Source organism: Chiloscyllium punctatum, chromosome 41, assembly GCF_047496795.1.
Source record: "Chiloscyllium punctatum isolate Juve2018m chromosome 41, sChiPun1.3, whole genome shotgun sequence".
Lineage (NCBI taxonomy): Eukaryota > Metazoa > Chordata > Chondrichthyes > Orectolobiformes > Hemiscylliidae > Chiloscyllium > Chiloscyllium punctatum.
Genome location: NC_092779.1, coordinates 17,218,798 through 17,240,664, shown reverse-complemented (window position 1 = coordinate 17,240,664; position 21,867 = coordinate 17,218,798). Strand labels below are relative to the sequence as shown.

The 21,867-nt window shown below is 43.0% G+C and overlaps 1 protein-coding gene and 1 long non-coding RNA gene across 2 annotated transcripts in view; one reads left to right on the top strand and one right to left on the bottom strand.

The window, feature by feature from the left end:
* pxdc1b (PX domain containing 1b) overlaps nucleotides 1–14,663 on the bottom strand; it is a 45,870-nt gene extending 31,207 nt beyond the window's left edge. Inside the window, exon 1 of the mRNA XM_072560452.1 lies at nucleotides 13,613–14,663. Within this exon, the coding sequence (XP_072416553.1) occupies nucleotides 13,613–13,862 (250 nt within the window). The 5' untranslated portion in view covers nucleotides 13,863–14,663. The remainder of the gene's footprint in view (nucleotides 1–13,612) is intronic.
* Nucleotides 11,679–14,017, top strand: LOC140464882 (uncharacterized). Its single transcript, XR_011955010.1, has 2 exons — nucleotides 11,679–11,801; nucleotides 13,590–14,017. It is a non-coding gene; the product is annotated as an uncharacterized lncRNA (long non-coding RNA).
* Nucleotides 14,664–21,867: the final 7,204 nt, after the last annotated feature.

Sequence of the window (21,867 nt, the reverse complement as noted above, 5' to 3'; positions counted from 1 at the left end):
TATCATACGATCGACTGTAGTTACAGGGTTGAGCTTTACTGGCTGTCCATTGTTCAAAGGCCAGACTCCAGTCTGGAGTGATAGCTCAGTAGGTATGGTCCACAATACACTACCTTCAGGTACAAAGCAAAGAAATTGTAAAATCTTAAAAAATATTGTTGACTATTAACAGCCCTCTGAAATGGCCCAATAACCCACTCAGTTCAGTGAGGGATGGGAAAATAAATGCTGGCCTTGCCAGTGAAACACACAGTTTAAAAAAACTGGATATTCCAGAGGTATATTTGCTGTTTTTAACTCAGTTTAACTCAGAGAGCTTAGCGGCAACATGTAAAGAGAACAAACTCTACATCAACCTCAATAAAACGAAGGAGCTGCCGATTGATGTCAGGAAGTGGAGTGGAGGGGCATGTGCCTCTTTGCATCGATGACGCTGAGGTGGAGTTGGTCAAAAAATCAAGTTCCTGGGAGTGATGATCACCAACAATCTGGTGGAGCAAATCTTTCCCATTTCAGGGAACGACCTGATTTTCAGTTCATTCTGTGGGACGATGGGAACAGGAGTCATTCAGGTCCTCAACACCTTTTGTTTTTACATTAAGCCGATCTATTGTTTGACTAAATATACAGACCTTTTCCCAAATCTTTTGATAGCCTTAGCTAAGAAATATTCAACAATCTCAGTATCGAAAACTTCAAACGATCCAGCATCTCCTACTCTTTCACAGAATCACAGATCGGTTACAAAGCAGAAGGAGTCCATTCAGCCCATCATGTCTGTGACAGTTCTTCCATAGAGTGATGCACCTACTGCCATTCTCCCTGTAATCCTGCACATTCTTCCTTTTTAGATAATAGTGCAATTGGCTTTTGATCGATCCTGCCTCTGCCACACTCTCAGGCAACACATTCCAGATCTTAACTTCTGGGAAGCATGGTGACAATTTCAATTAGCAGTTTTGGTTATAAGTTCTTCTCGATTTCACTTCTATCGGGCCTAGTTCTAATTTTCAAACTGTGCCCCTTGATCTGGACTTGCCCACATGAGGACGTAATTTCTCTCTATCTACTCTATCTTGTCCCTTTAAATGCCTTGGTCAGATCAAACTTCTGTGTATAACATTCATGTTTGTGTAACCTGTCCTTGTAATGTAACCCCTTAAATCCCAGCAGCGTCCTGGTGAAACATCACGGCGCCACCTCCAAACTCAACGTACCTTTCCCATAGCTAAGTGCCCAGCATTGAAGACATTATCCGAATGGGCTCTAACCAACTGAAACACCGCTCCCTCATGTTTCATTTTCAGTCCCTAAATGATCAACATTCCACTAGCCTTCTTAATTTCTTTGTGCATATGCACTAATGTTTAGTAACTTGTGCACAAGGAAATCTAAATCCTTTTGCTCCTTCGCACTCCGGATCTTTATTCATTAGGAAAATATTCCCATTTGCCTTTCTTGGATCCCAGGTGGAGCAGCTCACATTTCCCTACATTGACCACTTGCTTAATCCACGTCTGTTAGTAGCTCGTCCCTGTCTCCACATATATTGGGAAGTGAAAATAAAGTAGTCTGGGTATTATGACCTAGGTAGCCAGGGCTCCAATATGGAGAAAGTGAGGACTGCAGAATTCCTGATGAAGGGCTTTTGCCCGAAATGTTGACTTCCCTGCTCCTCGGATGCCGCCTGACCAGCTGTGCTTTTCCAGCACCACACGCTTGACTCAGGGCTCTAATATCACTGTGTTCAAAATTGTGGGCGGCACGGTGGCACAGTGGTTAGCACTGCTGCCTCACAGCGCCTGAGACCCAGGTTCAATTCCCGCCTCAGGCAACTGACTGTGTGGAGTTTGCACGTTCTCCCCGTGTCTGCGTGGGTTTCCTCCGGGTGCTCCGGTTTCCTCCCACAGTCCAAAGATGTGCAGGCCAGGTGAATTGGCCATGCTAAATTGCCCATAGTGTTAGGTAAGGGGTAAATGTAGATGTAGGGGTATGGGTGGGTTACGCTTCGGCAGGGCGGTGTGGACTTGTTGGGCCGAAGGGCCTGTTTCCACACTGTAAGTAATCTAATCTAATCTAATACCATGTAATAAACCAATGGAGTATGGGAACGCAAGTAGGGATATTCTTTGGGGTAGCACGATGGCTTAGGAGTGAGCATTGCTGCGGATTTGATTCCAGCCTCAGGCGACTGTCTGTGTGGAGTTTGCGTATTCTCCCCATGTCTGCGTGGGTTTCCTCTGGGTGGTCCAGTTTCCTCCCACAATCCAAAGATGTGCAGGTCAGGTGAATTGACCATGCTAAATTGCCCATAGTGTTCAGTGATGTGTAGTTTAGTTGCATTTGTCAGGGGTAAATGTAGAGTAATGGGGAATGGGTTTGGGTGGGTTACAGGGTCAGTGTGGACTTGTTGGGCCGAAGGGTCTGTTTCCACACTGTAGGCATTCATTGATTCATTATTCTCAACTACATCGCCATGGGCTGTTATTAATTATAAGTTAAGCATTTCTCAGCAGAAAGGGAAGGGAAACCAGGGGGAATGTTGCTCCAATCTCACATTCCCTTCCCAAATAAAGTCACCATAGTTCCAGAGGGTTGCTCATTCATCAGAGAGAGAGTCAGAGAGAGAGATAACCGATGGTGAGTTTAACATTCGGCAGTCCTCATAGGGCAAGGTTTGAAAAGGCAGGACCTTCACAGTGATTTCAACCTGGATGTGAATTGAAGCCACACTGTTTGTGCCACTCTGCACCATAAACCAGCCAACTGACTACCTTGTCCCCAAACTGGGTCTGGCCAAGCAACAGTCTCAGGGAAGGCATCACCTGCTTTTCCTCTTAGTCTGTGCTGGCAGTGCTGTGGAGACTGTAGAGAAGAGGGGAAAAGCAATAAGTATTCTGCTAGAGAAGGAATTTAAAGTATGTGTTTATATGCAGAAGCTCTCAGAGATAGGCATCATAATTTGGCAAGTTCTTTGGGCTTTAACTCTCTGTTAGCATTTTAAATTCCAGCATAAAAATACAACAAATACAATGGGTGCAGAAGGATGACACCTCCAATCTGAAAACTATTTTTCTCTAAATTGAAAACAGCCAAGTGACGGTTTCAATTGGGAATGTTTTAGTTTTAATGGCAACAGTGCGGTCCAATAGAAATCTCTGAAATGTAAGCCATGACTTTTTATTTAACTACAGCAGGTCAACCTTGTGGTTCAAGTATAAAATACAATTTTTCCTTTTCTTTCTCAATACATTGGGTTCCTGAATTCTGGCTACTGTTTCTGTTCCAGGAGACTATGTGAATTGCCGGCTGGCAGCCTCTCCTGCTTATGTGTAAGATGGCAACGATTGAACAGTGTTGAGGAAAGCCTTGGAACAGCTGCATTGATGTTGCCTCCTACATCACAGAGACATAATTAAAATGAAAGTGTGAATGGGCCAGGGGAATAAACTTTCCAAATAAATAAGTTTGTAGATAAGTGAAGAGGATAGGGGACAAAAAGGATTTGATGTAAAAACAGAAATTACTGGAGAAGCTCAGCAGGTCTGGCAGCATCTGTGGAGAGAAATCAGAGTTAACGTTTCGGGTTGAGTGACCCTTCCTCAGAACAGTCACCAGTTCTGAAGAAGAGTCACTGAACCCAAAACGTCGACTCTGTGATTTCTCTCCAGAGATGCTGCCAGACCTGCTGAGCTTTTCCACCAGCTTTTGTTTTCGTTTATGATTTACAGCAACTGCAGTTCTTTTGATTTTATTTAGTAACATTTTGGACAATTCAGTTCCAAAGAAGATTCATATCAGGCTCAAAATGTTAATTGTTTCTTTCTCCACGGTTACTGAGTTTCTCAAACACTTAAAGCCTCCATAGTATTTTGCCTTCATAAAAAGGTTTGATACTCTGATTTTCTTGGGTGGGAAGAGAAGCTACACTCGATGTTATGGCCTTGGCAGAAAGATAATGGCCAGACCAGAAAAAGAAGGAGAGAATACACTAATCCCATTTTACCAATTGATAAAATGATAGCTCATGATCTGGCCATAAACCCTGACCTGTCCCTTTTAACTCCACTTAACTTTTGGCACAAGGTGACAGATTATGAGCTTTATGTCCCACATTTGATCCACTTGAAAATTCTTACTCCAAAATTCAAAATCCTTCTGTTCTAAAACCCTCTCTAACTCTGTAAAGTTTCTGTGTTCTACTTCCTCTTGTCCCTTCCAGATTTCCTCCTTCCACCTGAAAATGATAAGCATTGAGGTCGAAATGGTTTGAACCACAATATTAGTTCCAAGGTTCTGGACGCAGGCTTTGGAAGCTCCTAGAAAGAGGCTGTGACTTTATCACTGGGGAAAAGGAAGATAAGATTGGCGAGTCACACTGCTTTCGTACTAAGGCTGAGGAAATGCTAAATAAGGAAGCCTTGGACAATAGCATTGTGGTAATGCTCTGGAGACATTGGTTCAAGTCCCGTCAAGGCAGATGATAAATTCAATTAATAGATGTGGAATGTAAACTTAGTCTCAGTCATTTTGACCATGATAACTATCAGCATTTGTTGTTTAAAAACCCTTCTGGTTCCCTAATTTCCTTTAGTGAAGTAAATCGACCTTTCTACCCAGTCAGGCCTACATAAGTCTCCAGACCCATTACAACATGGTTGATTCTTAATTGGCCTATCCAGCTGCTCAGTCTAAGGGCAATTAGTGATGGGTACAATGCCTTGGGAAAAGCTTTTATTTTAAATAATGTGATGGTGCAGGAAAAGCTTGGAATAATATGGGATAACCTGATCAAAGTACAATTTCGTTGCCAATTAATCATCTGAAAATGTAAAAAAAATTTAAATAGGTTTTACAATTTTTCCTTCTAGATGTTTTAATAATCACTTTTGAAAGTTTAAATGGATAATATTGCCAACTATTCAAATGGATTGCCGTAACACTGGGAGACACTGGCTTCAGTGAGATTGAGTTTAAAAATGACTAGCTTATTCTCAGAAATTAAAAAAAAACGTTTTCTCTTATATTGTTTGGAGAAGCCAATGGAGGAGGCACAAAATCAAGAATAATTAAATATCATATTTGAGGTATTTGAGGTAACAGTAATCTTGTGTAACTGCTTTATCTCAACTTCATACTTGTTGAATGCTTATGGGCAGAGCAACTTTAAAAAAGGAAATTAAATCAAAGTAACCCAAATTTCGAAGGTGTGTCTGCTCTTGTGTCAATATTGTCCAGTGAATACAGTATTTGATTTATAGTTTGAACAGAACACCTTTTGAAAACAGCCTATCCCCAGTGTTCCATTGAGAAACATTAATTAAGTTTCCCAAATGACTTTGTGAATAAACACTCTCCCAAGACTGTGACAGATTCATGGAAACCAGCTATGATTGATGGATCTCAAAAAAAACCTGGAATCAAGGAGAATAGAAGTAAAAATAGCCACCTGCCAGGAGCAAGAAATCTGGGGCATAGTGCATTTTCATGGTGATTTTGTGCTGATCAAATTATTCCTTTTAAATTCCGGAACTGGTCACTTGATCGAACACTTCCCACCATGTCAAGATGTTCCTATTGACCTTATGAAGACTCTACCTTTATCTCAAACATGTGTTTGCTCCATGGTAGATTTTCTTAAATTCTATTCAAATAATTGCCTATTCAAAAATATCAACCTGTCCTTTCTCTCTTGCTTGCTGTACACATTTAATATATTCTTCACTGTTTCTGCTCCTTCTTTGGAAGCTTCACTGCCCCATAATTAGCTAAACATTGCGCCACTGTCAGGCCATGAGAGACCAATGAAAGTCACAAAGGAAACATAACACTCCTGGCTATCATGGATCTCCGTCACTTCTAAACGGCCTCCATTTTGACTTAAAATGGGCAGGACCACTACACCGCCCTCACATACTGAACACGCCTGGAACTGATTGGGCCCTGATATGGATGATATGATGTAATAGATGTGACAAGGGCTGTTTCCATGCTGTATAACTCTATGACTTCCACAAGTTCACACACAGATCCCAAAGGTGGAATGTACCTCCAAAGAGGGACATACATATAAAGTAAAAGCATTTTATGGCTTGTCCCTTGCATGCTATGAGCAGTGAAGGCATTTGGAATGACATTTTAGAATGACAGGAGGAGGCAATCCAGAAGGAGGCTGTTTGGCCCATCGTGTGTGCACCAGCTCGTTGAATGAGTCCATTAGCCAGTGCCAATCTCCTACATTTGTTCCCCATACCCTTGCACATTATTTTTATTCCAATAATCATCCAGAGCCCTCCTGGATGCTTCAGTTGAACCTGCCTTCACCACACTTCCATGTAATGTATTCCAGACCCTCACTACTCGCTCGGTGGAAGAGTTTTTACTCACTTCAAACTTGCTCCTTTTGCACATAATTTTAAATCTACATCTACTTGTTCCTTTCATGAGCAGGGTGGGGTGAGGGTGGGTTTTGTTGGGCAAAACCTTCCGTTGGTGACTGTCAAATTCCAAGGTGCATATTGTCGATGGGCAGTGCACTTTTATAGCCCAGTGTTGGAGGGCACTAACAAGAAGTTGCCCCACCAGTTGTAGTGACAGCTAATGGAATTTCAGAACTGTTTCTTCCTAACTGCAGAAATAGTCTACACTTGACCTTGGCTCACTTCCTTATTTTTTTCAAATTAACCTTTAATTTTTTTGGCCTTGTTCTTTTGACCATATAAATTGCCAAAATTGTATTCCAGTGGAGACCTGGCTAAAGCCTCGGTAAAACTTTCAGGTCAATATGCTATTGTTCTGACAGGATAACTCATAGTCTGTTTATTGCTTCTCCACACTGACCCTAAATCAGAGGCAGCTCCAACATTGCTCAATGGTGCAGTTACCGAGGCATCACAGGGATGCTGTAAAATTGTCGTATACATCCACAATGGAAAGTTCAACCTGACTCGAGAATTTAGTGCAACATTGGCTGCAACAGGTAGTGCCATATTACTTCGGTTTTGCATCACAAGGTGTATAATTCTAACAGTCTGCATGAGCCTTCCTGTAACCTTAGCTACAGATCATTTAAATGTTCAGAGTGAGTATATGCCACTGCCTATACTCCCTAAACATTTCAGCTATAATTACTGGGTATAGAAATCTACGAGAATGCATAACTACACATGTATTGAGAGCGTGTTGCTGGAAAAGCACGGGGATCCTTCCTGATGAAGGGTTCCAGCCCGAAACGTCGATTTTCCTGCTCCTCGGATGCTGCCTGACCTGCTGTGCTTTTCCAGCACCACACCCTCAACTCTGATCTCCAGCATCTGTAGACCTCACTGTCTCCTAATTACACACGTGCTCAGCTCTCTCCTACAGGGGAGCACTAGAAGGTGAGGCAGGCACCCATTACTGCAATACTAGCCCGACATTGGTTGTTACACCATAAATACAGCATTGGTCACTCTATGCTAAGTATTTCTTTATTGTTCATTTCTTGACTAACATTCTAATATAAATTTAACTTTAAAACAAAAACATTATTCTTAAGATGTTCAAATTGCAGGCAAGGCCAGCTGATTGTCCGAGAGAAGGTGATAATGAAAGGAGTCAGATGAGTGATCTGGAGGGATTTTAAGGGCAGTGATATTCCCCTGTGTCTTGTTCTTCTGGATGGTAGAGGTGATGGGCTTGGAAAGTGCTGTCAAAGGTGCTTTGGCAAGTGTATTTATTATTTAGCTGTAAAGTTGCATAACTAGTCTAAATTTCTTCTTGTTAACTGCACATCCTCTTTCCCTGTTCTTCTCCCAATGTCACTGACCACTGACAAGTTGAATGCTTCAGATCAGTTCTTGTTTTCAGGTAATAGATGTATCTAAGAAGAAGCAAGTGTCCAGATACTGACTGCCTTGGTAATTCACCTGCCGTGTATTTCATAACTTTTTCAAGGTTACACTGTTTCTTACTTTTATCTATTTCTCCAGTCCCATGTTCGCTGAAGTCTCATGACTTTTTGGAGGCTTTGGAACAAGGGCTTTGTTAAAGGAATTCAAGCCACCAAATGGCAGGGAGCTTTATTCACTTCACTCTGCAATATTTTCAAAAGATGTCAGGAGGTTTTTTCCAAATACATGCTGTCTTCTCATCGCTAAACCATTTCATAGCCAGCGAAACCATTTCACAAGTACACCTCCAGACATTTTCTGCAGAATCATTTCTATTATGTTATCAGATGTGGACTTTAGGCTCTGAATGTGGCTTGGGTCAGATTCACCCCTTTGGAAATATATTACAGATATTGTGGAAAGCAACAGTCTGAAATAAATCTGTATTGATTGTAGCCAGCACCCACCACTGTTTCCTGAGGTACATCCTCCTGGGATTACATCATTTGCACCATCAGACTTCATCCTCTTTTGAAGGTCTGTCATCTATTTTCAATTTAGTTGCTAATCATAGTCAATCAATACTCACACATTTTTGGAACTGTTTGTTTAACTCACACTTAACTTCCTTTAATCTGTACAATTTAATGCGAATTGCATTTATTGAATTCTTACAGTGCAGAAATAGGCCATTGGCCCAACAAGCCCACACCGACCCTCCGAAGGATATCTCACCCAGATCCATTCCCCTATCATACATTTCCCTGACTAATGCACCTAACCTATACATCTTTGAGCAATATGGGCAATTTGTTTTTTGCATGGTCAATTCACTTAACCTGCACATCTTTGGACTGTGGGAGGGAACCTGCAGAGATACAGAGAGAATGTGCAAACTCCACACAAACAGTTACCCGAGGTTGGAACCAAACCTGGGTCCCTGGTGCTGTGAGGCAGCAGCGCTAACCACTGAGCCACCATGCTTCCCCAAAGATTCCCTTTACTGTTTATAAGCGGTCTGTTCTTCAGCTTGACTATCCCTAAACAACATGCTTCACTCAAATCCTTTCCTTCTTTTTGTTGGGAGTACAGAGTTTGAGTATGATTGGGAAAATTATGGATTTTGACAAAGCTTTTCATCTTGTACCTATCAGGACACTTCACAAGAATTACCAATTTCAGAAAATGTCAACTAATGTGTGCTGTATTCTTAACAACAAAGTAACGGTTCACACATCTCACTGAGTCTTTACCACCAATAACCTCAACAAACCTCTCCCCAACTCTTGCCTCAGTATCCCGATGTTGCTCTTGACTTCACACTTTTTCCAAAAGAGTGAAACCGAATGATTCATTTTGTTTAATTATTTTCTGTTCTAGTTTATATGAACACCTTTAATTATTGCTCAACATCATTCAACTTGAAATGAGAACTGTTTCTCCCAATATATTGAGTTGCTTTGTTACCTGTTAAGCAATGTAGTGCCCTGAATGTTTACAGTGAACTGTATCCTTGTCAGCAAACTATTCATTTACCTTGATGTTTTATTCATCTGCCTTGTGAGTTGGAACATAAATTAAAAACCAATCACTGACAGACAATAAGCCTTGCACCAATTATTTAGATCGATTCCCAGTTCTGGAACCGACTGGTTTCTTACCTTATGCCTGAAAAACCCTCCAGAATCTCTCAATATTCTGACACTCAAGTACCAGGATCAATGCCGGAAACAAAATGAGTCAAAAATTGCAGGTGGAACCTATGCGTGGGAAAGCAAGTTAATTTCAGGTGACCTATAACAACAGGGGTGATCACATTCAATTTTTTTTTGTCAAAGGTGTGAGGCTGAAAGGAATAGAATGCCTCAGGACTGAGAAAGGGGGTGAGATAAGATGGGTACTAATTGCACAATAGGAGCTACTGAAAGGATTTTCATTGATATACCACCATGTATGAACACTAGATATTTCAAATTCTTTCACAGCCAATGACGTACTTTTGAAGGGCAATCACTGTGTTAAAGTAGGAAGCGTGCCAGCCAATTTTTACACAGCAAGCTCTCACAAACAGCAACCAGGTAATATTGTGTGTTGTGAAATGGACTGAGGGATAAACCTTGGCCAACCCCATTCCCCTGCTCCTCTTCAAAGCACTGCCGTGAAATCTTCTGCATTCACATTGTAAGCAGATAGGGCCTCAGAATAGCATCTTTTTAACCAAAAGACAGCACTTCCGACAGTGCGGACTCCCAACAGTGCGGCACTCCATCAGTACTACACTGGCACGTCAGATTTGGTTTTTATTTTCGCACAGACCCTGAAATGAGATGTGATTTAGAGGCAAGAGTGCTACCATCAGAGAAACAGAGCAAGAATCCCTGTCCAGTCTGAGCGAGGCCCATTTTACAAAGCTATCTTATGGATGCCTGATCATGGACAGGGTACAGAGAAAGCAATATTTATGCCCATGTACTGTCCTACAATTCCATAGAAAGGACATTTCCCCAACACTTACTTTAAAACCTTGATAGACTGTCATAAACCAAGGCAACGTAAATTGGAGCAAGATTAGGCCCCTTGACCCTCCTCTGCCATTCAACAAAATCACTTAAACTAAAACGGACAGTGCTTTTCCAACATCTGATCCTTCAGAGTGGAATCCCTCCCTCCCTCCTGGAGAAGGATTATACCCGAAACATTGACTTCTCCACCACCTGATGCTGCCTGGCTGGCTGTGTTCTTCCAGTCTCCTGCCTGATCATCAGCATCTGCAGATTTTTTGTCTCTATTCAATAAAATCATGACTGATCTGATTGCAGCCTGAACTCCACCTCTGCCTGTTCCCCTTTGTCAGTCAGGAATCTAATTCCAGCCTTGAATATATCCAATGATACAACTTCCCTCGCTTTCTGGGAAAATAATTTTAAGCATTACTGACCCTCTGGGAGATGAAATTTCTCCTCACCTTCGCCTTAAATGGGAGAACATTTATTTTTAAATTGTGTCCCCTGGTTTCAGACTCCCCTGAGTGTGGAAACACACTTTCAATATCCACCCTGTGGAGCCTCTGTCAGACTCTTATGTGTCACATATGTGTGTGTGTGTGTGGTGATAAAAATGACTCGTGGCATTTTCTCTCTCTCTCTCGCTCTCTCTCTCTCCATCTCTCTGCAAACTGTAAAACATTTGCTCATCACTTTTCCAACAAGACTGTACCCTTTTCATTTCTGGAGGCTAATAAAGGAGTAACCCACTCCTCTCTGGCCCACCATCCAACACACACATAGGATTTTGTTGACAGCTATTTTTGGACGTGGAATTGGGGAGGGGTCGGTAAAACGTTAAAATAAAACTACTGTACTGTGTTGGATGATGCTTGGAAACTAATTTTAAGTTTATTTTGTAATACCCCCTGTAGCCTGGAAGGGGCGACAAGCCTTAATCAACAGACAGTGAAAGGGGCAAGTTCAGACCAAATGTGACTTTACTAATAAAAACAAGAGGAAGATGAGGAAGGGCGTAGAGCAGGAGGAGCAGAGTACAAAAGGGAAGGAGATGCAGTTCCCTGTAAAACTGCTAAACAGTGACAGAAATTGGCCGGCTTTGGGGGTGGGGGGTTCACCGCAATAAGCGAGCGATTGAAAGAACAAACCAAAAGCCCTACAAATAAAGTAGGAGAGGCGAGGGAACGGAGTCCAGAGAATATTATCCTCTCTGTGTAGCGTCTCCAAGTATCAATAATACAAAAAGCTGACAGCCTCGCGGTAACTGAACACCGGAAAACGCGATGCTGCCACGCGTAAGGGTTTCCTTGTTTCCTTTTTTTTCGCGAATATGAGGAGGGGAGGAGAGCAGGGAATTAAAAACTCTGCTACTTGGAGGAAATAATTCTCCAAATCATCAATCTCTCCGGCCACTCTAGTTTCTGAGGTAGCGTCACCGGTTTTATTTTTTTTGGCGGGGGGGGGGGGGGGGGGTTTACAAAACGGTTACAAAGTCAAATTGTATTTCAGGATTTTTGTTTAAAAAGTCACGGCCAATTGTGTTCTGCGTTTACTTTTTTTTCTTTGAAGAGTGAGGAATGTTCTGTTTGTTTAATTGTTTAGAAAACACTTTCAGAAGTTGTATATGAGAACCCCCTGACGATTCAGACAGAGGGAAGCAGTTGTTACTGAGCTACACAGACCGTGGGATGTTTAAATAAAAAAAACAGATTAAAGTTAATGGAAACTTCACCCACACACTGACAGCTGTCTGAATCTGAATTTAGTGACCTCAGGCACCACCACTCCCTCCTTCAAATCACAATTGTTAAATTCAATTAACTTTAAAACCACTTCACTCCGACCCTTTATCTGCCTTTCATTCTTATAAAAAAGACTTTGAAGCTAAACTTGTATAAAATGCATTAAATGCGAGGAGACAAAACTTAATTTTGTTGGTGTTAATATCAATCACTTACCATCATTGGCAAATAAACTGGGTTAGTTCAATTTGTATTCTCACACGGACACACACACAACTCCCCTCACACCCACACACACCCACCAAGCAGACCCCCACACATAGACCACTCCTCACACATCACCTCCACTCTACATACAGATACCATCTCTATGCACACAAACGCACAGACCAACCACACACAAATACACCACAAACATACTACCCCACAAACACACCACTCACCAGCTCCCACATACACACACACCACTCCCCATATACACACACACATGCCACCCCTACACACATACAAACACAGCACCCCTCATATACACACACACCACCCCTCATATACACACATATACGAACCCTACACACACACATCATCCCTCATATACACACATATACCACCCCTACACACATACACACACATGATCCCTCATATACACACATATACCACCCCTACACACATACACACACACCACCCCTCATATACACACACATGCCACCCCTACACACATACACACACCACCCCTCATATACACACACACCACCCCTCATATACACACATATACCACCCCTACACACATACACACACACCATCCCTCATATACACACACACCACCCCTCATATACACACATATACCACCCCTACACACATACACACACACCACCCCTCATATACACACATATACCACCCCTACACACATACACACACACCACCCCTCATATACACACATATACCACCCCTACACACATACACACACACCACCCCTCATATACACACACATACCAACCCTTGCACACACCACCCCTCATATGCACACACATAGCACCCCTACACACACACACCAGCGCCTCCCACACTCGAACAACATATACACCCCACTCCCACATCCACACACATACCATCTCTACAAACACACACACGACACCCCCTCATACATATACGGCCCCTCTACACACACCAATCCCCCCTCACACATACCACACCTACAAACATACCAACCTCCCTGACACACTTATATGCCATACACACATCACCCTCACATACACTCACTCCACCCCAACGCACATAGACACACACAGACCCCGCCCCCACACAAACACCGTACACGTACCCTTACAGACACACACATACTAGCCCCTCCACATACACACACCCCACCCTGCCACCCCCACACCCCGCCCCCCCCCCCCCATACACATCTCCCCCCAACACACACATTACTCTGTTGTTAGCTGAGGCGAGTCTAACTTGAATCCTTAATTTAGACAGGAATGTGAAGTGACCAAACCTTCGACCAGAGGGCAGCGGGAAAGTTCCGCCTGGTCTTCGGGGAAGGCGTCCGTCAGCCTCTTCAAGACCCTGGCCAGGTCGGCGTAACTCCGGTGTAAGTACAGCACGTTCCTGTCCGACCACTCGGTCCTGATCTCGAAAAACTCTTCCTCCCTCCGGTTGACGATGAGTTTCCTGACACCGTTCACCCAGCAGTCCCTCACGAACATGTTCACCAGGGAGGTTCCTTCAAATACCGCGGAGGCCATTCCCCCATCAACCCAGCATGTTGGGGTTGGGTGGTGGGGGTGCAGAGGAGAGGATCGAAAATTCAAGCAAAAAAGTTAATCTTCCTCAACCGATCCAAGTTTGAACTGGTGGTGGAGGTCTGTAATATTAAACAAAATAAAACGCGCCGACTAGATTCCAGATTCTCACTTTGATGATGCTTTTCCAAAGACTTGAGTTGCTCCTGTGTCTGTTTTATCCTTTCTCCCTCTCCCCCGTCTCCTGCTCTTTCACCTCACCTTTAGGAATGTGAATGTTGACAGTTCCTTTCAGGTCTTGCAACTTAACCGAGCTGTCAGTGCTGCCCAGTCACAAGATGCTGCTGTCATCTGTCAACCATAACCAGCCCCTTCTCTCTCTCTCTCCCTTTCTCTCTCTCTCTCTCTCTGTGTAGCTCTGATCTCACTCTCGGCCGACAGCTCAACTTTACTTCAGACACGTACTTCCAGGGAAATGAGATTTCTTCCGCAAGATCCCTGACATCATTCCCAGGAATGTCTCTCTCTCTCTCTGTGTATGAACGCTGCGTCTGTTTGGCTGGGGAGTAACACCAAGGCACTGCACACAAGAGACACATTAAAGGAATTATCCCTGACAGAATGTCCCGCCTTTATCGACACTCAGCCCCTCCCGGAGAGAGCAAGAGACAGCCCCTCATCCCAAATGTTACCCTCTGCTCCCTCACCACATTCACTTCCGCAAGGGAAACGCATCCTCTCCCCCCACACACAAAAATAACTGAATTGCTCTTGTTCAATAATAAAGTGCCCGCTAGTAACGCATCTTTTTAAATCCCATGCAATCATAGAATCCCTACAGTGAGGAAACGGGACACATCCACACCGACCCTCCGAAGAGTATCCCACCCAGACCCATTCCCCTACCCTGATTTATCCAGCTAGCCTACACATCCCTGAACATTACGGGCAATTTAGCATGGCCAATTCACCTAACTGCACATCCTTCTGTGAATCAATACAGGAATATTTCCACAAAGTATAAAATGTGCACGTGGTGGAATGTAAACACACTGAAACCCAGGAGTGAACTATGTCCCGCCCCCATCGTGTGCAGATAAAGCTCCATTTACTGAATGATTGCAAATTTTCCCTCTGATATAAGTTGTCAGTAGTTAAGGGGCTCTTGAGGTAGTGCCTTCCCCTGGACTTAGAAGCCCAGATACAAGTCTCACCTTCAAGTATGTAATTCCATCTCTGAACAGGTTGTATCGGAAAAAAAATAGGTTTATAACTTATCATCAAGCCATTTTTAGAAATAGCACAAACGTAAGTGAAATTTTTATTCACTCGGTTCAGGGATGTTTTGAACAATAGATATATTATGGCACCACGATACATTTCAGGAGTAGGTGGGACTTGAACCTGCATCACCTGTCTCAGAGGTGAGTACACAATCACTACAGGACAAGACCGTTGGTTGGACAGAGATTGGCATTTCATTTTGGAAACCATCGGTGTTAAAACAGCCAGATCGGACACAAGGTGAAGGTGAGAGTGAACATCTAGTTGTAGTGAAAAGTCCCAGATGGTGCATGGCGTGCTAAAAATTACTAGTATTGTTTTTTTTAAAATCTTTCTGTGTTCTTAATTAAGATAACGAGGAAACGGCAGTGACACGGGAAGGCTTTTTTGACGACCCGTGACGATAACCTGTCACCGGGCTGTATTGTTCCATTTGAAGGACATTTTTGTGTATTTCTGGGCCTTGTGGAGACTGGGCTGCAATTCTGGTTTCAGGAAACTGAGTGAACTGTGAGACAGCGAAGTTGCAGATGAATGGCGTGACATTGTGAAATCAGTATTTAGGGTATTCTGAAAAGGCGGAAGTGTGTCTTGTGCGGGGCGGTGGGAGGGTCTAATATACAGCCCATCCACAGACAGAGAACAACAAAATCCGTACGGTTTACAGCTGGCAAGAAACGTTCCATTTTCAACTGCAAAGATAAAATATGTACTGAAGTTTAGCAGGCAGTGCAAATCCTCCCCGGTCATGCCGGGCAGTAGGTTACATCAGGTTACTCAATAGATGAACATTCCAGTGCCTCCAAAGATACTCTCAGAGCAGTGTTACACATTAGAACGTGTCCTAACACAACAAGACAGGGTCTCATCTGACCCCTTTAGTACACATCGGAGTGCAGCCCCTGGGTCTGAGTGCACTTGAAACAACATTGAGCGGACTTCCAGACACCACAGCATTCTTTAAAACGTTCGGCTGGTGGTCTAGGTCTTTTAGTCATTTCACAAAGCGAAACAGGATCCATATTTGAAAAATATTGAAAAAGCTATGGGCTAGGATGGGAATCTCTAACACAATGTGCCTGCGTTCAAATACAGAACCTGACCTGGTGTGTTTGTACACAAGTGCACAGCCCTAACTGGGTGTATTTGAATATGAGTACAAAACTCTAACCAAGTGTATTGTTCACGTGTGGTCTGTTTGCACACAAATATAGAATTCTAACTGGGTGTACTTGTATATAAACACAGGAGTCTAACTGGATATGTCAGTACATATGTACAGTATTTCAACCAGTTGTGTTCATACATGAGTGTTGAACTCTGACATACCTAAAGAATAATTCAAGTTGGCCAATGTAAATCAGATGTTGCTGGCTATGAAGTGAAGTTTGTGCTTGGAGTCATGTGTTATTACCACAACTTTAAATGGATAAAGCAGGCCACAGAGAGTGCACAGATAGATGTGAAATCCACAGACTCCAGTAATTAAAAAAGTTGGTACATAAAACAATGTAAACAAACCAATTATCTGCAGAATCCAAACTAAATGTAAACAATATCACGCACTAAATGACCATAACAGCCCAGATAACAATCTGTTGCATAGGCCAGAGTCTGCAATTCCCATTTGTAAGGAATGACTGCCAGGTTTGCAAGACTGTGGAAGAAGTCCTATCTATCAGGCTGTTTCCCTTTCAACTTCGCTGCCTAGTCATGCCAATGGAGTGGTTCTTCCACCATCTTGTATCTTTTATTAGCTGTTGCATTGTCCATGAAGATCAAATGGAGATGAGCTTGAATTTACATTCACAATATAGTTGGATTAAATGTTGCAGGCAGCACATTGAGAATGTTCCTTCTAAAACCTTGCCCCACGTCCACTTTACATGAATTTCTGGGTGGAAGGGTGTGAGTAAGTTTCAGGGGCATGAACTCCTTAAGTTTATTTTGAAGATGATGTTTTCCCATGAACATTTCACAATTTATAGTTTTTTGAATTAAAATGGTCTGCAAGGTAAGTTGCATTTGTTTATTTCTTATTTTATAGAGTCTACTGCTTCATTAAAACCTTTCTGAACACTCTCCCACATACCTGTCACCCCTTCACAGAAGTCCCCTTCCCGGCCAGTGGTTTAGCTGTTTTGCTCTGCCCACTCCAAACCCATTAATTCAGAGAGATCCTACTCCTTCTCACATCCTGAATAATATTGGTGTTTTTCTTCGCCCTGTACCTCCCAATCCCACCTACTCTAAGATGTGTGCACAATATCTCCCTAATCTCTCTGCCAGTCACAACTCTGACCCGAATGATCTCGTTTCATTCTGGGAGCAGCTTCTGGGTATGGGAGGAAGTTCCAGACCTATTAACCAGACGAGAAATTCCTTCTTGTAGCCACAAAGCATAGGTATGTGCTGAAGCTGCGATCAACACTGTGAAGGTAATTAGGAATGAAGAGATGGATGATTTCCTGCTGTTGCATTCTGAATTTGCCAGGTTTTGTAGATTTGTGTAGAGCACATGTCCATCTTATCTCTGTTTGGTTTTATGATGCTTGTTATGCAGTCATGTGTCACTTAATTACTATCAGTGTTAATTCATTCACAAGCCAAAACAATCTAGACAGCAACTTTTTTACATAATGCTGGATGTATTTCCAGAATGCAACATTACGTATGTCAGCCTCCTCCCTAACCAGCACCAACGTGTTTCTGAAAACCAAAATAATTCATTAACAAGTAACAGCCCTTTAAATGTGCACCATAACAGGAATTAACTCCTCAAAGGAAACTTATCAAATTTAAGTTAACATTTGATTATCGGGAGTATTAGTTCATTCCAGACCCAGAGGTACCATCATAGAATCCCTCCAATGTCAAAACAGACCATTTAGCCCATCAAGTCCACACTGATCCTCTGAAGAGTATCCCACCCAGACTCACTATAATCCTGTATTTCCCATGGCTAACCCACCTAGCCTGTACATTATGGGCAATTTAACATAGTCAATCTACCTAATCTGTACATCTTTGCATAATGGGAGGGAACTAGAGCACCCTGAGGAACCCCATGCAGATACAGAGAGAATGTGCACACAGACAGTCACCTGAGGCTGGAATCAAACCTGGGTCACTGGTGGTGTGAGGCACCAGTGCTGACCACTGTGCCACCATGCTGTACCCATCGGTCATGGAAGTTCTCAAGGGTACAAGTAAACACTATATGCTCTTTCAGCTGTGGGTGCAGGCATGACCATAGGAAAAGTGCAGGCAACTGGATCTAATGAGTCATCCCCCTCCGCAGCCCACAGTCTGAACCTGTGAATTGCCATCTTGACTGGACCCAGCAGCAGGTCCAGGAGGTGGTCCTCTGATCTGACCAGAAACGCGCAGCAGGTCGGGCAGCATCCAAGAAGCAGGAGGATTCCTGAAGAAGGGCTTATGCCTGAAACGTCGATTCTCCTGCTCCTTGGATGCTGCCTGACCTGCTGCGCTTTTCCAGCAACACATTTCCAGCTCTGATCTCCAGCACCTGCAGTCCTCACTTTCTCCTCTGATCTGACCACACCTCCTTCCTCACTAGATGGCTGAGGATCAGGAGGGTGAGTTTGAAATGAAGCCAAAGATTGAGAAGAAGCCCTTCAAAAAAAGAGGAAGTATCCCTTCATATGTGTTCGATAGGCTTAATCATTCAGTATCCTCCATCTGGACATTCTTAAGCTTAAGAATACAATTAACAATCATAATCATTATATGTTCCTATTTCCTTCCACATAGTTTTGAGATGTATGGAAATCATTCTTTTTCTTTTTTCTTTACAATTACCTGAATATTGAATCTTGCTCTGCCTTTGATTCCCATCTTCCATGAGACCTGTATCAGCTAGAATGGCAAGGCTAGCAGACACAGATTCCCATACTATCCAGACTTGGAAATATATTGCTATCCCTTCACTGTCATTATGTCAAAATCCTGCTCCAAAAGCACTGTGCATGTACCCACTTTGTACAACTCTGTTCAAAAAGACAGCTCACCACCACCTTCCCAATGGCTGCTAAGGACATGTCATTAGTGAATTAAGAGCAAATAGAGTTAAATTTTTCAACAATTAATATCTGTCATTTTTTAATCAGCCAACTGCACACTTCAGATTAATTTGCTCTTTTTTCTGATCCTCTGGAAAGGGCCATGGTACATACACATCTGGTGTGAGAATGACCACTGGTTAGAGTGAGCTGAATACCAGCCGCTGTGAATTCCAGGTGGAGATGGTTAGTGGAGAGAGCAATCCTCTCCAGGTAAATGTGAAGGGTATAAAAACTAAAATCCTTCAAAATAAATGAGAGAAAAATCTAACTAATGGCTTCTCCAAGAGAAAATAAAATAAAAATCACACAACACCAGGTTATAGTCCAACAGGTTTGTTTGGAAGTAAACCTAGTGGACTATAACCTGGTGTTGAGTAATTTTTAACTTTGTCCACTGGCACTGGCACCTCCACATCAAGAGAAAATAATACATTGGGTGGAATTTTCCCAGCCCCTCATTGGCATGGGTGATGGTGAGTCAGTTTTGGGAAAATATGAAGAGAATGGAAAAAAAAAAGATTTTTAATGTTGACAGAAAAAAGTTGGATTTTCTACCCTCGGTCTCGCTAGTGAGAGGTGAGGGCCCTATTTGCATTTCTTTACATCTCATTTTAACCTAATCTTGCTGCATTTATATGCAAGTTGTTATATTCCCAGGAAGTAGAGAAAAACTAGACAGCAACAATTCCCAGCCTGAAAGTCTGAGCTGGTATTGAGCAGTTCCAGCATTCCCCAACATCTCAGGACACGGTCCATGGAGCAGCAAATACCTGTTTCTCTCCTCCATGGAGATTACTATCAGCAAAGCACCAGCTTATCATCATGGCAAATCTTGGACTGACTTATAAAACTTCAATATTGCTCTTCAGAGCTCACCAAGCCCTACATTGCAATGCTGCTCCCAGGCCACTCAGGGATACAGATCAGAATTCTGATCCCAAGCATAAGTAGAGAGAGTATCTCAGGGTTCTTAGCTTGCACTCTTAGCACTGAGTCACTTTGCACCTTCTTGAACACTCACTGCATCATTTTCTTTCTCTACTTTTTGGAGCATTTTGCCACCTCATTCACAACTTACACACTCACAGTATTTCTGTCTTGCCTTTACTTTTAGCACAGACACAAAGCCAGGAACACGTCGTGTTTGTCAGCAATGATCACTAAAGGGGTGGACATGCTGCTGTACAGTGCTGCGTCAATGGAATATCCACACCATGTGGCAGCAGCTTATCCCGAAAATGCAGTGAATGTGTTTCAAGAAAATTGCCATGTCTCAAAGTCTAAGGAGTGTAGTCTTCAATCATGTCTAGGGGGAGATTTTTTAGTCAGGACGGGGTTGGCACAGTTAGTGAGAGCACTATCGATCTTGGTCCAAGGGCTTAGAAGGAGCACACATCCATTTGGAATGTTCAGGATCAGGAGTTCTGTGTCATTAAGCCTTGGGGGGGCAGTGGATCATGGTCAGTCCTGCAGGTTCACTGCAGCCAGTCTGGAGATTAGTGGTAAATCAGTCGCAGAACTTAGTCAGGGGCCTGATCACTCATCATTCAGCCCTGTTCTCCCAGTTCAGTCAGGGGAGTGGGCTACTGCCAATCATGTTGACTGAAAGTCAAAGGGGCAGTTCTTAGGGGTGACTGCTGTGCTGTGCAAGTTGAAAAAGTCAGGTGTGGTAACTGGAGGCAGTATGCTGGGGTGCAGAGAGGGCAATCATTGTGGAGTACAGCAATAGATATGAACTGGGCAAAGTTTTCATTAATCGATTATAAGTCGGTTGTGTTTGAAAGTCAAGTAACCGTGTATTTCCAGAAGCAAATGCAGTTCTTTTTGTTTGTCCTTTCTTTGCTTCTCCTGTTGTTTAAGAAAAAAAAACAACTGTTTGAAAGCTTTACAACTTCTAATGTTTCCAAATTCATCAATGACAAGATGTCGTGATCGGCTGGGTGATAAGGAGAGAGCAGCAAGGTCAGGTAGACCTGTATCTATAGCTGCAGCTACAATGACAGATCAGTAGACCGCTGATGTTTAAAGCGTCAATGTATTTATGAATGTGATTTTCTGATTGTAATGGCGTGTCACCTATATGTCCTCAGAAACTTTTGTGTTCCATTTACCTCCTACTACATCCAGAGTGAAGGTCTTTTTCTGGCTTACAGCATTTGAATGGGTGAACAGCTGGGTTTTAAATATGATGCTGGCAACAGGGAACCCACTGGGGAGAACAAGATACACGAGAGCACTGCCATCGAGGTATGGTGTATTTTTAACAAGGTGGGGTTGGCTAGCTCAGTTGGCTGAACGGTTGGTTTAAAATGTAGAATGACGCCAAACAATGTGAGTTCAAGACCTGCAGCAGTTGAATGCACAAACTGCATGGAGGCTGATGTCCTGATCCCAAGCTGCACGTGGACAGCCCTTGACACTGATCCAGCTCTCAGAGTGAACAGGATGTCTGACACTCTTGTTCTTATCTGTCAGCCAGGGCTCCCTGATTGGACCAGATTAACAGCCCCAATCAGGGCACTGATATTCTATGAGGGCCACCTGGCTGACCTCACTCCAATCATTGCACTAAGATTACCACAAAGATCCTACCTTCTCAACCTCTCCCCTTGCCTGAGGTGTGATAACCTTCAGGTTAA